Source organism: Mustela putorius, unplaced genomic scaffold, assembly GCF_011764305.1.
Source record: "Mustela putorius furo isolate JIRA1106 unplaced genomic scaffold, ASM1176430v1.1 tig00000095_pilon_pilon_pilon, whole genome shotgun sequence".
Classification (NCBI taxonomy): domain Eukaryota; kingdom Metazoa; phylum Chordata; class Mammalia; order Carnivora; family Mustelidae; genus Mustela; species Mustela putorius.
The window spans coordinates 3,960,233-3,973,896 of NW_025421280.1; the positions used below are offsets into that span (position 1 = coordinate 3,960,233).

At 39.2% G+C, this 13,664-nt stretch overlaps 1 protein-coding gene across 6 annotated transcripts in view; it reads right to left on the reverse strand.

Moving 5' to 3' along the window:
- The window catches only part of MITF (melanocyte inducing transcription factor), a 228,308-nt gene that overhangs the window by 95,643 nt on the left and 119,001 nt on the right, over nucleotides 1-13,664 (reverse strand). The window contains exon 1 of one of the 6 annotated variants that reach the window (XM_004738345.3): nucleotides 11,407-11,725. The exons of 4 other annotated variants lie outside the window; for them this stretch is intronic. In XM_004738345.3, the coding sequence (XP_004738402.1) occupies nucleotides 11,407-11,462 (56 nt within the window). In that variant the 5' untranslated portion in view covers nucleotides 11,463-11,725. Of the gene's footprint in view, nucleotides 1-11,406; nucleotides 11,726-13,664 lie in introns of those variants that run through there. One more of the 6 variants, XM_004738346.3, reaches the window with a different exon arrangement.

The window sequence follows — 13,664 nt, forward strand, 5'->3', positions numbered from 1 at the left end:
TAGTCTTAAGTTAGGAAGAAAAGAGCTCCTGATTTTCCTAAATATGGGTTGCGACTGCTTATCTTGCCAGCTTTACAGCATCAACAAGTTTATTCAACCTCCCTCTGCCTTAGTTACCTTATCTGGAAAAGAGGGATAATAATAGCTTTTTCACACATTTACTCATTTATCAGAGAGAGAGGGGGTTTTAAAAACTTCGGTTACATTCCTTGTATTTTATGTCCTACCTCTTCAGGATTTGGAGACAATTCAGTAAAATAATGCACATAAATTGCGTAGTACAATGAGGGCCATGTAGTACTACTGTACAATAAAGGTTTGTCCTTGCTATTATTACTAGATAGAATTTTTTCATTGATTATTTATTTCCAGCAATTTGGTTTTCTTTAAAAAAAAAAAAAAATCTCTGCTTAGGGCAAACAGTGCAAAACCTTGGTACCTAGAATCGGAAAAACAGTAACATTTGAGAAAATATTCACTCTCAAGGAAGTCGCTCATCAAGGGAAATATGAAAGGCTTTAGCTTCCTTCCTTGAGTATAAAGCTCAGTATGGTCTTTACCCTCCAACAAAAGACAAAATAAAGCCTTTAAGCCATTGGCCGTCCTCACGAACTCCTTAAAGACAAGAACCTTCAAATTCTGCAGGTAGCAAAACATGCTAACAGATGAGATGTTTGTGTTTCTCTCTCACACGGTTCCAGAAAACTACATGATAAAAATTATACTAGCAGTTAACTTACTACTCACCATAGGAAATCAATTCAGGGAATTATGATAGTATTAAATAAGGTAGTACTCTCCAACCATTCAAAATGCTGAAGAAATAATATGTTTACAGTTATAATTAAATCTACGCAATATAATGAACTTAGAAAAGTCAGCTGCAAAAAAAAGTATTCACGGTATGACCCAATTAAAAAAAAAAAATGTTCACTACCAGAATAAGTATACCAATAATGCTAGTCTGAGCCATTGCTGGCACAATCCTTTAAGGCATATTAAGAAAAGCAAAAGAAAAACAACTTTATCAAAAAGCGTTAATATTGTTCAGACAATCTAACTCAGAAATTTCATTGATGGACAGTTTTCCTAAAAACATAATTCAAAATGTGGAAAACTTGACATTGCAAAGCTATTTACACATTGCAAAATATTCTGAACCTTGGGGCACCTGGGTGGCTCAGTGGGTTAAAACCTCTGCCTCCGACTCAGGTCATGATCCCAGGGTCCTGGGATTGAGCCCAACACTGAGATCTCTGCCCGGCAGGGAGCCTGATTCCTCCTCTCTCTCTGCCTGCCTCTCTGCCTACTTATAATTTCTGTCAAATAAACACATAAAATCTTAAAAAAAAAAATTCTGAGCCTCCTAAATCTTCCCCCTCATATGAGAATGACTACATAAATTATTAGGGGAGAGCCTGGTCAAAAGGCACAAACTTTTAGTTTGAGGTCAGGTTCTAGGGATCCAATGTTCATCAAGGCAACTACAGTAACAATACTTACTGCACACTTGAAATTCGCTATAGGAGTGGCCTTACTCATAGCAAAAAAAAGAAAAAAGAAAAAGAAAAGAAATAGTAACTACATGATGGATGTATTAATTAGCTTGACTGTAATCATATCACAGTGTATACACATGTATCCAGTCATCACGTTATACACCTTAAATATATATATATATAGCTTTTGTCAATTATACCTCAATAAAACTGGGGAAAAAATAAAGCTATTTATGAGATTTCAGCATAAACCTGGTTTTAAAAAAGTAAGTTGTTAATACATGAATTTGATATCATACTATTTTAAAAAAAATGCACAACTACAGAGCAAAGTAAGAAAAGTAGGTAATAAGGATAAAATAAAAAGTAGCAATCAAAAGAGTATTTATGTTTTAATTTAAAATAAGTAAAGTGTGTGTATGTATGTACACAAATAGACATGCCTAGTAGGGACTGTATCAGGGTGATCTTAGCTGTCAGATGGAAAGTAAAACTAGAGGTTAATTTCTTTCTTTTCTTTCTTATTTTCTTTCTTTCTTTTTCTTTTCTATTCTTTTTTTTTTCTGCTCTTTCTTTCTCTTTCTACTCCCCCCTAAATTATAAAAAAGCCAAAATATTTTTCTCAATGGCAGAATATATGTCTCTAATTTAAAAACACGAGGAACATGAACTAAATTACGAACATGAAGGAATGACTTGGTAATCAAAGTCACCCGTTGCCTGAAGGAAAAGAGACAGGGTCCATCACAGACTGTATTTTGACAGTAGGAAGAGAAAGTGCTGAGAGTATCAGTGGCTTGGTTCTCCTGGAGATCTTCAGCATTCCAGAAGACTTAAATCCTCTGTCCTTTACAGTTTCCTATAGATGCGCACAGATTAAACAATGTGAATACCCCACTTATTTTAATATCATGTACTCATCCACACAGTAGGAACACCTAGACGTTACTCAAAATAATCTATTCACCAGGTAAGGCTCTATTTAGAAGAGCATAAAAAGCAAAGGTATTTTCACATTTTTGAGTGTGTGTTCAAAGCTCAAATGCAGCTTCTTGAACGAGAAAAGGAAGGTGGTGGGGGAAGAAGGGAGAACAGCTCCTAAAAAATAAATAAATAAATAACAGCCTTACTATTCAAAGCCTGTCAGGTTAAAACATTCCCAGAGAGACTGATCCTTTTGATAAAAACAGGAGCAAACCTTTGTGCTGTAGCAAATGCAGCTGTGGAATAATCGCACTAATTAGCTGCTCAAGACAAGCCATTGGCTGTGATACTGGGGGAAAAAATCCTTTCAATTAACAGTAAAGCATTCTTGAGACATCTTAAATTAAAATTACCAGTGATCAACCACAGTAAGGCTTCAGACTTTACGTTCCCAACAATATCATTTAAAGCATTTGCTGAGATACCCTATCAGAAAAAAAAATGCATATTTATACAGTATACCCTTATAAATAAATTGAAAGTCCAATAAGGAAAATGTAGCAGAGCTTGGCTAATTGAAATTATTTTAATAAATTTTCTAAAAAAAAAAAATGCAAAAGGAAGACTGTAGTCACTTCACTGCACACACTCCCTGCAGGGTCTTTCTAGATTGTTAAAGATGACTCCAGATCCTCAGCTTTATTTGACATTTTTTAAAGACCTTTGTCTCTTAGAATTAATTAAATCAGCAATCATAGACAAAAATGAAGATATCTACCCCTCAAAGTGGGAGCAAGACAAAGGAGCATCAGGTTTTAAACTCAAAGTCGCGGCTTATGTGAGAACATCACACGTGGCTACAAAAGCTTATGTTTAAAATGAGGACCTGATGCTTTCGCCATTAAAGATAAGCAAGGAGAGTCGTCCAGATGAATTTAAAAGCTAACTGCACTCATCTGGGGCTCAATCTGTATTGGTAATCCTAATTCAGTGAGTCTGATGCCTTTTAATCAGATTATGTAAAGGTCATTTATTCAACAACTACTCAGGGAGTGTTCCCTCTGTGCCAGGGGAACAGAGCACTCTATGCTGGGGATACCTGGTTTCTAACCTCACACTGTTTAAAGCCACGGTCACAAACATTTTTCTGAGATGCCCTAAAATTAAATCAGTTATCCAGATTGTCTGACTCTTAAATAGTTCCACCTGGGAAGGTGGATCACTCTAAGAAATCACCCTTTCACAGCCAAGGGAAAGAGAGGCAAACGCCGTTACTAGCATTTCCCTGAAGCAGTGAAGCCTGACACACAACTTCCCAAGAGCTGCGAATTTCTCAACGGGATTCAAGGAGGAGGACTATCAACTGGACGCAAGTTCTAGCTCAGTCACTGCAGAGCAGCCGGATGGTCCCTGAGCCATTCCACTGCTCTGACCCTCTCCAAGCCCCCCTCCCTAATGCACGGCTATGACTGAGTGTGCCAATGTCACCAACGTTAAAGTCCACAAGACAGCATCCATCCACACACGTGACCTGAGTTCCCACTTCTATGGCTGAATTTGTATTTAAACCTTCAAAGCTCCCCCCTTCTCTGGGATGGTGTAGACATTGGATATGTGGTCCAAAATGTTTTGTAAATTCCTCAATTCATACAGTCAATTCCATGGCTTTCATTAAATTCTTAAATATACCAGAAATTCCATGAGAGGACACCTGGATGGCTCAGTGGGTTAAAGCCTTTGCCTTCAGCTCAGGTCATGATCTCAGGGTCCTGGGATGGAGTCCTGCATTAGGCTCTCTGCTCAGCAGGGAGCCTGCTTCCCTCTCTCTCTCTGCCTGCCTCTCTGCCTACTTGTGATCTTTCTCCCTCTCTCTGTCAAATAAATAAATAAAATATTAAAAGAAAAAAAAAGAAATTCCTTGAGATCCAAATGACATTGACCCAGCCACGCTTCATCTTTGACAGTGATGCCAATATCCCTTTAATAGGCCTTATGGTTCAGCTTGGTCTCCATAACATGGTTTATTATCCAAGGTAGGAAACCAGATGTCAGTTGCAATGTAGTCTCTGGGCTGAAGGAGACGACATACTTTTTCCTGTGTTTCCTCTCTTCAATTCCTCAGGCAGAGTCCAGCTCTGCCACTTATGAATCTGTGACCATGGCCAACTCGGTCAATCCCTTTGAGCTTCAGTTTTCCTTATTTATGAAGACTGTTTAATACACCTGCCTATCAGCGTTGTGATGAGGATTAAAATCTATGACAGATGTAAACAAAATTAGCATGACTGGAACAGAGTCCATTAAACTGGAACAGAGTTAAAAAATTAATAGTAGAAGAAATAGCAAACCATGAACTTGCTACTTCTTTTTTGATGCGAAGAAACAATTTTGTGGGACGCCTGGGTAGCTCAGTTGGTTGAACAACTGCCTTTGGCTTCGGTCATGATCCTGGAGTCCCAGGATGAAGACCCGCCTCGGGCTCCCTGCTCAGCAGGGAGTATTCTTCTCCCTCTGACCTTCCTCCTTTCATGCGTTCTCTCTCTCATTCCCTCTCTCTCTCAAATAAATAAATAAAAATAAAATCTTTTTTTAAAAGCAATTTTGTATAAGCCTATATTCAAGTTCGGATGACAGCAGATTTCCCTCTTAAGATTTAGGGAATCCCTATTTAATTCAGAGAACAGGACAAAGTTTTGCAGGGGTGGAGGGAGATTATTTATCCTGCAATTCTCCCCTGAGATATAAAGTAAAAATTCTAGCGTTTTCCTCCAGGGAAAATTAATCTTCAGTATAATCATTAAGTTAACAGAGCTCAAAGCCTAGCATTTGCCTGTACACTTGGAGTATAATGTAACGATGTTCAGGAAGGCACAATGGCTGAGGTTCAAATACACAGTGGAGACACAAGAAGGCACACAAGTGAGAATGCCAGGTCAAAATCAGGTTAAGGCACCAGAGTTTCCATGTAAGAGTGGCTGCCAAAAAAATCAGCTGAGAATGCCATTCCAGTCTCCATCTCTAGAAATTCTGATTTCAGGTAAGATGAGGCTCAGGGATCAATATGTCTATAAAAATTCTGCAGCTGACTCTGATGCCTGACCATGTTCAGAAACTAAGAGTAAATTAATACCTAAGGAGTTCAGTAGGCCCTGAAGCTCACACCTTGTATTCTTAGATGAGAACACTTTCTTCCACATCTGAGGAAATTCATGCCATCCCCCACCTCCAGCAAGCCTGCCAAGAACTCTGAAGTCTTTATTACCCTGATTCCAACACGAGGAATGGAAGGAAATGGGGGCTACTCTCTCCTGCCAAATGGGCTATAAAACCAAACAAATAAAAACATCCATCCAAAAAGTGCCAGTGGATCTTTATGGTTACAACACAACTATGTTATCCTAAGAAAAAGAAACCAAAAGGCTGAATTTACAGAAAGTGCCCCCCCAAATCAGTTGGTTCTGTCAGCAAAAAGAAATGATTAAGAATCTTGTGTGAGTGCCTCCAAGTGCAGAAACCACTGAAGCAAGAGTTGGTCAGTGGATTTATCTTTTTAAGTGGCAGTCTAGGTATTCGATACTTCCAAATGATCAGCCTTCCCATTATCTGAACCTTCCCATTCCTTCTCAAGTAATCGCACTGTGAATATAAGGATGACCTTTTCACCACTCATGGTAGAACCAAGTGCCCGTAAGGAAAGATTTTGTTCCTTGTACATGTCAGAGTACTAGATTTCATAGTTCGGCTTCAAATATGGGGATCTTCTGGACTTCTGTCATCATCAACTCTGGGTTTTAATGGTCAAGGAAAAAAAAAAAATGAAAACCTGCCAAAATGTTTCTGGTAACATTACCAGCTCAGATAATACATACTACAGGTTTCTGGCACAGAGAAAAGAAAAAGGACTGCAAAGTACAGCTTGTCTTTCTCCTCTCCTTTCCTTCACCAAATACTTGGATGCTTCCCAAAGGTCAGGTTCTGCTAGACAGGAGGGAGATGATGGTGTCCTAAGTGGACAGCACTCCTATGCTTTGAAGCTCTGCACCTTTCATTGTACGAAAGGAAGAGAACATCCTAAAAGAATCACCACTAATCCCATGTAAATTAAAATCTGAAATCTTGGGGTGCCTGGGTGGCTCAGTGCGTTAAAGCCTCTGCCTTCGGCTCAGGTCATGATCCCAGGGTCCTGGGATTGAGCCCCCCATCGGGCTCTCTGCTCAGCGGGGAGCCTGCTTCCTCCTCTTTCTCTGCCTGCCTCTCTGCCTACTTGTGATCTCTCTGTCAAATAAATAAATAAAATCTTTAAAAAAAAAAGTCTGAAATCTTGACTTTTCCAAACCTAAGCCCTAATTCGTTGGTTAAAAACTGGAGACTCTCTGCATCTATTCAGAATTAATATTCTTAAAGCTGGACCTCCAGTATCAGGAAAGATAATCTCCGTAATTGATTAGGTCAAAATGAAAGAGAACCCTAAGAAGACTCCCAGTATATCAATATTCTTCAAAAGAAGGTTCAAAAAATGGTATTCTGGGGCTCAGAAAGAAAATATTAGAACATTTCTTTACATATATTTTAACCTTCATTTTTATTTTCTACTTTTGTACATATCATATAATGTAATTATAATATAATGTAACATAAAGTAATGTGTATAATATATAAACATTATAAACATGTTTATAATTTATAAATAAAATAAAAGTATGTTGAGAGTTCACTTGAAAAATTTTAACTAGGAAGGATGACCAAAAATGTTCAAGAGACTTCTGTAACATACGACCAATGTTCTTATAGGCAATTTTCATCATCAGACTTTTTTTTAAGTTGATTATTTTCCCCACTCCCAGAGTTTCTCAGTTCTATACACTCTAACTAAAAGATGACATTGAATGATACAAGCATGCCATTTCCTCATTTTATGACCACAAATGTTCTCTGTTTTCCACAGATGCCACTATGGGCTGGCATAATCTTCACACTCAGTTCCCTTCAGGAATTGCCTCTGAGAGCCAGGCCATCAAAAGGTTTTAAAGCCAGTAAAGTTAAGATGCCCCACACTCGAACTTGCTTTCTTTCACATCAAGCTTCCTTCCACTAGACCACATTCTAGAATTCTCGCTTACTCTGTCCAACTATGGAAGCCCATTCACACACAGCTGCCATGTTTTAAAATGCTCTGAAAAACTCATCCCCTCTAAGGTGTAAGTAATTTGTATGACATGACAGGATAATGTACCTACAATGTTTCAAAATGAAGAACTCTCTTGATGCATGTTTGGACGTAGCTACTGCCAAGATGCAAAGGTCACAAAACGGTGTGGAAATCAAAACAAAGTACAAATAATGGCCTCAGGAGCAGCCTAGCATCCTGCCCCACTTCTTTGGTAAAGCACCTTGATTTCACCTTGAAGGACCAGACTCCTCACTTTCAGCTCATGAGGTTATGATGTGCTACTAACCCCAGACCAGACATAGAAACACAACCCAAGATTAGCCAATGAGCATATCCACCGAATGGGCTTGTGCTCCAAGATGGTCAAGTAGGAGGCAGCCCTACACCTTTGACTACAGTTACTGGGGTAAAAGAACTCTCCTTATACAAAGATTTGGAGGGCGGGGGCTTGGCTGCATTGCACCCCTGTCCACACTGAGCCTCGAGGAAGCCTGCGAGCCACTGGTCAGGGCCCATGGGGTTCTGTAGCTGCCTTGGCTTTGTATGATTTTGTTATTAGAGGAATAAATGTACAAAACCTGGGAAAAAAAAAAAAAAAAACAAAGATTTGGAAAGATGGTGGGATATTAAGTCTGCAATTTCCTGGGCCAACTGAAAAGAAAGCCAGACTAGGTGAAACAGTAATGTAAACTGAAAGAAGCAGCAGAGGACGGAGAACAAGAAGGATGACATTGAGCATCTGAATGAAATGGTCCTTGAAGCCCTGAAAACCCTGAAGACTGGACACTGACTTGCAAAGACTAGTCAATCTCCATTTTTATTAAACCAGTTTGATGTGCCCTGGATACCACAGTTGGTTTTTGTGACACTTTGGAAAAATATCAGTCATTCTGAAAAAGATAAAATTTCAGCCTAAAATCTACAACTCAAACAACCCAATATTCATTTTCCTATTTTCTTTTCATTTTAGCTAGTACACTGCTATTCATGACATTTCCCAGATTTTCAGGAGCTTGATTAGCTTCATGCCTAAGTTCTACCATCATATCTCCTGGACTTCAGCTGTAATGACTAGAGTCCAGCAGCCACTCTGGACTGTAAGGATGAGGCCCAGACTTAAGAATGGAGCTTAAATGTGCATAGTCCTTCATGACCTGGTCTCCATAAGGACAGGATTTTTTTTATATTTCATTTACATATACCTTCCCCAGCACCCAGAGGACTACTTGGCACCCAGTAGGCTCAAATAAATATCTGTTCAATGAATAAATGTAGTGTTTCTATCCCAATAAATACCCCACCTCTATTAAAATCAGATATTAGAATCTTAGTGTTGGAAGACCTTTCATCAAACCATTTTGCTTGAATCATCCAGTGACAGAGAAACATTCTTCCAAAGAGCTCTGGGCTCTAGGGAGCTACTATATTTCCTAAATTCTAAGACAAACTTTCCCTCTATATTTTAAGATTTCTCAATTTAGGATGGATTTCATAATCAATGTATATATTTAGTAGATCTTTTCCCCAAATAGATGCCTTCTAATTATAATCAATAGTGAATTGGATATAAGGAAATATATCTGATAGACAAATACTGTAGCAGTGGAGGAACTGTGCCCTCCCAAAGCTCAAATGAGTAACCGTTGGAATAATTCAGGAATGTGTGCATTGGAGAGGCCCACTCAATAAAAAGGCAGAGAAACAAACATCATGCATTCAGGATCTTAAATGAAAATCCACAGAGCATCATAACAGAGACAAGAATAAGTCCTGGAGTCAGAACACCGAAGGTTGAAAAGCTGGCTCTATTATTTCTCAGGTATATGACTTGGGTAGGATTTTTTATCTGACCAAACCTCAATTTTCTCATCTGCAAAATGGAAGTAGAAAAAAGCACCTTTGTCACAGAGCAAATATAAAAATTAAATGCTTTAGTACAGGTAAGATACTTAGAATGGTGGCCGGCACACCATGGACAAGAAGTAGACATTATATGACACTATGTTCTAATTCTTCATTTAGGATCCTCTGAGCATCTTCTTAACATCTCAACACTAGTGAAAACTAACAAGTTATTTTCTAGGAAGCCAGAACTCTTAGAATGTTGCCTTCTGCTATAGTGCTCCTCTGCTTTCCTAGAGGAAAGTACAAGGGAAACAATTAATTCACAGGGAGTGCCCTTCCTAAAAGAACAGGAACAAAGAAGTTAACAGGCAACAGCTCAGTGAAGAGTTCTGTCAAAGACGTGTGCTAAGAACTTCCTTCTGGGAATTTAGAAGGGAAGCCTGCTCCTATGAAGAGTATTTCCTTTAACCAAAGAAAGAAATTCAGAATCAATTAAGCAAAAGAAGTTCAAATTAAGAATTAACTGGTGTAATTTCAAGGGTGACATCATTACTGTCCTTAGGCTGCATCAGAACGGCATGTTTTATCCATTCATGCCATCCACTAATTTGCATAAAATTAATATTTAAAACATTAGTAAGTTACAGATACATTCTTGGGTATAAATCAAACAGAGCAGCCATCATCTCCTTAACTATTATCTGGTTTGCGAAGCAGAAACTTATAACCTTTCTAGGATAATGGCATTTTGAATACATAATTAAAATACACAAACTGTGTTCGTAAAATGCTCTATCATTTTAGAGAGGTAAGTATTTAAAGTGTTTCAATGACCTATAGAATGAAAACAGTATCAATGAAAACAAACTCAGTACAGCCAAAATAGCATAAGAAATTAGAAATCATTTAAAAAGCTACTCTGAGAACTTCTAAAGATCTACGTACTGAACATTAGGAACTTCAACGGCGCTTGAATTTGTGGGAATTCATTTTTTAAGAATCAAATTCTAAAAATAGTTCTGCTACATTTAGTATTTTTCCATGATTCTTGCCGTCTTTAAACACACCTTCACAAGCTGCTGAACATAATGCTTTTCTGACTTAATCAGAACCTCTCTCATGACCCAGGAACGTTCAGTAAATAATTATTAAGCTCCAGAGGTGGCTTTTGCATAAGTTGATTTGCTTGAATGCCTATTCACTGAGGGACACAGCTTTTAGTATTGTTTCCAAATCTTATCACCTAACACTGAAAGTAAATGTTAAGGTGGGGGGGGCAGCTATCATCTATTTAGTCTTTCTCTTTTTAAGTATTTCTTTGAAACTGCCCATCGCAAACTTGTTCTACATTGATATGCCAGGCAGATGATTCTGATGTTTGGATGTTTTGTTTTTCTCTCAAAGAGGAAAAAAAAAATCAATATACAGAAATGCAAACAAGATTATTTATAAATGCAACTGCTATTATTCCACAGTTAGGTAAAAAAACGAGAAAGAGAGAGAAAGCAAAAAATCCGAAGTGTTTGCAATAGGACAATTCTGACAAATGTTATTGCTAAGCACACTCGTTTTCCTGAAGAGAACCCTTTTTTATTCATGACGAAGCTGAGCTGTAATCTACCCCATAATCATAAATCAAGCTCTGTTCTCAGATTTTTCAAGCGGTCATTTTTTTGGCATTATTAATTTAAGATCAACATTCAATTTTAAACAAGAAGACAAAGCTAAGAGGCCAGCATTTTGATCCTCCACCCCCACCCCCCTGGACAAATTAGTTGTTATCCTTGTCATAGCCACATACTAGAGGCTACAGCTGAAGCTGATTAAAGCCACAGTCACAAAGTAACAGTTCCAGTATTTTTAACTCCCAATAAAACCTTTCCGTTCTCTATCCTCCCCCTTAAAAAAAAAAAAAATCGCTCCTGTTAAGTGGTCCCGGGATTATTTCCAGAATAAAACTTCACTTACAGATATAAGCTTTCAAAGGAGCAAGGCATGAACATCTGAACTCTAAGCGCCTCCATCTTTTTTCCTTTAAGGTGTTCTGCAAGCCCTTGGCGAGGAGTGAAAGTCAAAGTTAGTTCTGGCACCGGCTGTGTCACTAGGGGTGGCTCCTGATAAGGCCCTGGAAACTCCAATCCAAACACAGCTCGTGCTAGAACGGTGCCTGGTCTCTGTCTGCAAGAGCAGACCTGTTTAATCCAGTACCTACTGTACCTGCAGGACAAAACTGCTGCTTCACCCCTGCACGGGGGGCGATGCAGGGACCCAGGAGGCCCGCAATTCACCCCAGCAGTCAGGCGAGCACTTCAGGATGCTCACTTAGCCCTCCCCAGCACAGGTGCTGGTGGAGGCTTGCAGCGGCTGTGCCTTAGTAGAGAACTTGAAAGGGAGGTAATTTCACATCCCGGTGAATTTTTAACACTTAATACAGTCCCAGAATCTAGGAGGGCTGTGAGATCGCTTGTGTCCCTTTTCAGTCTGGGCGATCTGAGACATTTTTGGAACTGCAGCTGGTAATTGGCCATGCTCTCCTGCTGGCAGACTAGAGATCCAGTCAGCATTCCTCACTCTTGGACCCCAAGAATATGAGGGGGGTCCCTGCCCTGTCCTACTAGGAACCAAATGCAGGCTGCTTCTAACTGTGGGCATTGTCTTCTAGGATGGACACATCTTTAGGCCGTATATCTGTGTGCTCTTAGATTGTCACCCAATTAATTCTGGACACACCGGTGTACAAGAAGAAAATAAATAACAACACATGTTCTCCGACAACACTTTAAAAATTCCAACATGACAACATCAATATTATCAAATATTGATGGAGCTCCTACAGACTCAGCACACCAAAGATGTCCTGTAGAGTTATGAAAATATGTATGTTTCTCTTGACACATCATTCAAAGGTCAGAACAAAGATATGTGACATGAGCTAGCTGTGTGCCCAGGACAAGTGACTTCACCTCTCTGTGTCTAAGAGCTTATCTCCAAAGTAAATGATTAGAAAACAATGCAATCTCAACAAGCCATAATCAAACTGAATTCCATAATGTAATGAAATTACCTTTGTCTTAACTTCCCTTTAATAATAGGAAATCTCCAGCCAGGAGTCTCAAGCAAGCTATTTAGACTCTTTAGTCTGCTCATTTGTTCATTCATTCATTCTTTTGTTTAATAAATATTTATGGGACACCTACTATGTCCCAGGCTTTGGTAAACTCTTGGAGTTTATGGATTAGTGGGACACATATTAAGTAATCATGCAAACAGATAAAGATACAAGTAGTAAATGCTACAGAGATCTAGAAAGGCTTAAAATCCAAGGGTCAGAAAAGACTTCTCTTGGGCAGGGACCTCTGCACTGAAATCTGAGTGGGGGCACCAGCCGGGGGAAGGAGGACATGGAAGAAGAGTCTTCTGAGCGGTAGTAACAATAAATACATGCAAGAATCCTGAGGTGGGAATTAGGAGAATGATCCATTATGGCTGGAGGACAGAGAAGAAGGGAAAAGGGTGGTGTCCATGAGACTAATGCCGTGACCAGAGCCAGACCATCACAGGATCTGGTAGGCCAGGGAGAAGGAGGTGATTTTGATTTAAGGTGACAGAAAACCACTGAGAGGCTGTATGAAGGAGAACAAAGGGCCCAGAGATGAGTTTTTAGAAAGTTCCCTCTAGCTGCTATTTTGAGACTCAACTAAAGGAGGGCCAAGATTGGCTACTGCAATAGTCCTGGTAGGAGGTAATGATAGTTCATGGGAGGTGGGGAGCCCTGAGGGTACAAAGGGTGAAGAGAAGTACAGAAAAGTGAACAAAGTACTGGCAAAACTAAAGACCAATAAATAGAAAGACAAGGGGGTAGGGTAGGGCATACAGGTTCCTAATGCAATAACTGTATTCATTAACTAGAGTTACTGAGCACTTCCTACACACCAGGTATTGTGCTGGGTATGGGAGCAAAGAGATGACTAAGAGGCTACACTATTCCCCTTACTAACCTACCTGACCTCCCTTCTCCTAAGTCACAAATGGCATAAAAATAAAGGACCCAGGTTCTGCTGTCAACTTATGCAGGCTGAAATTCTACCACTTAGTAACTCTGTGGCCTTGTGCAAATTTACCAAACTTCCTGTACCCCAGATTCTTTACCTGAGGAAGGGAAATGGAAAGTGCCTATCTTAAATGTTACTGTTAGAACTGGAGAAGATAATATAGTGATGTGTTTG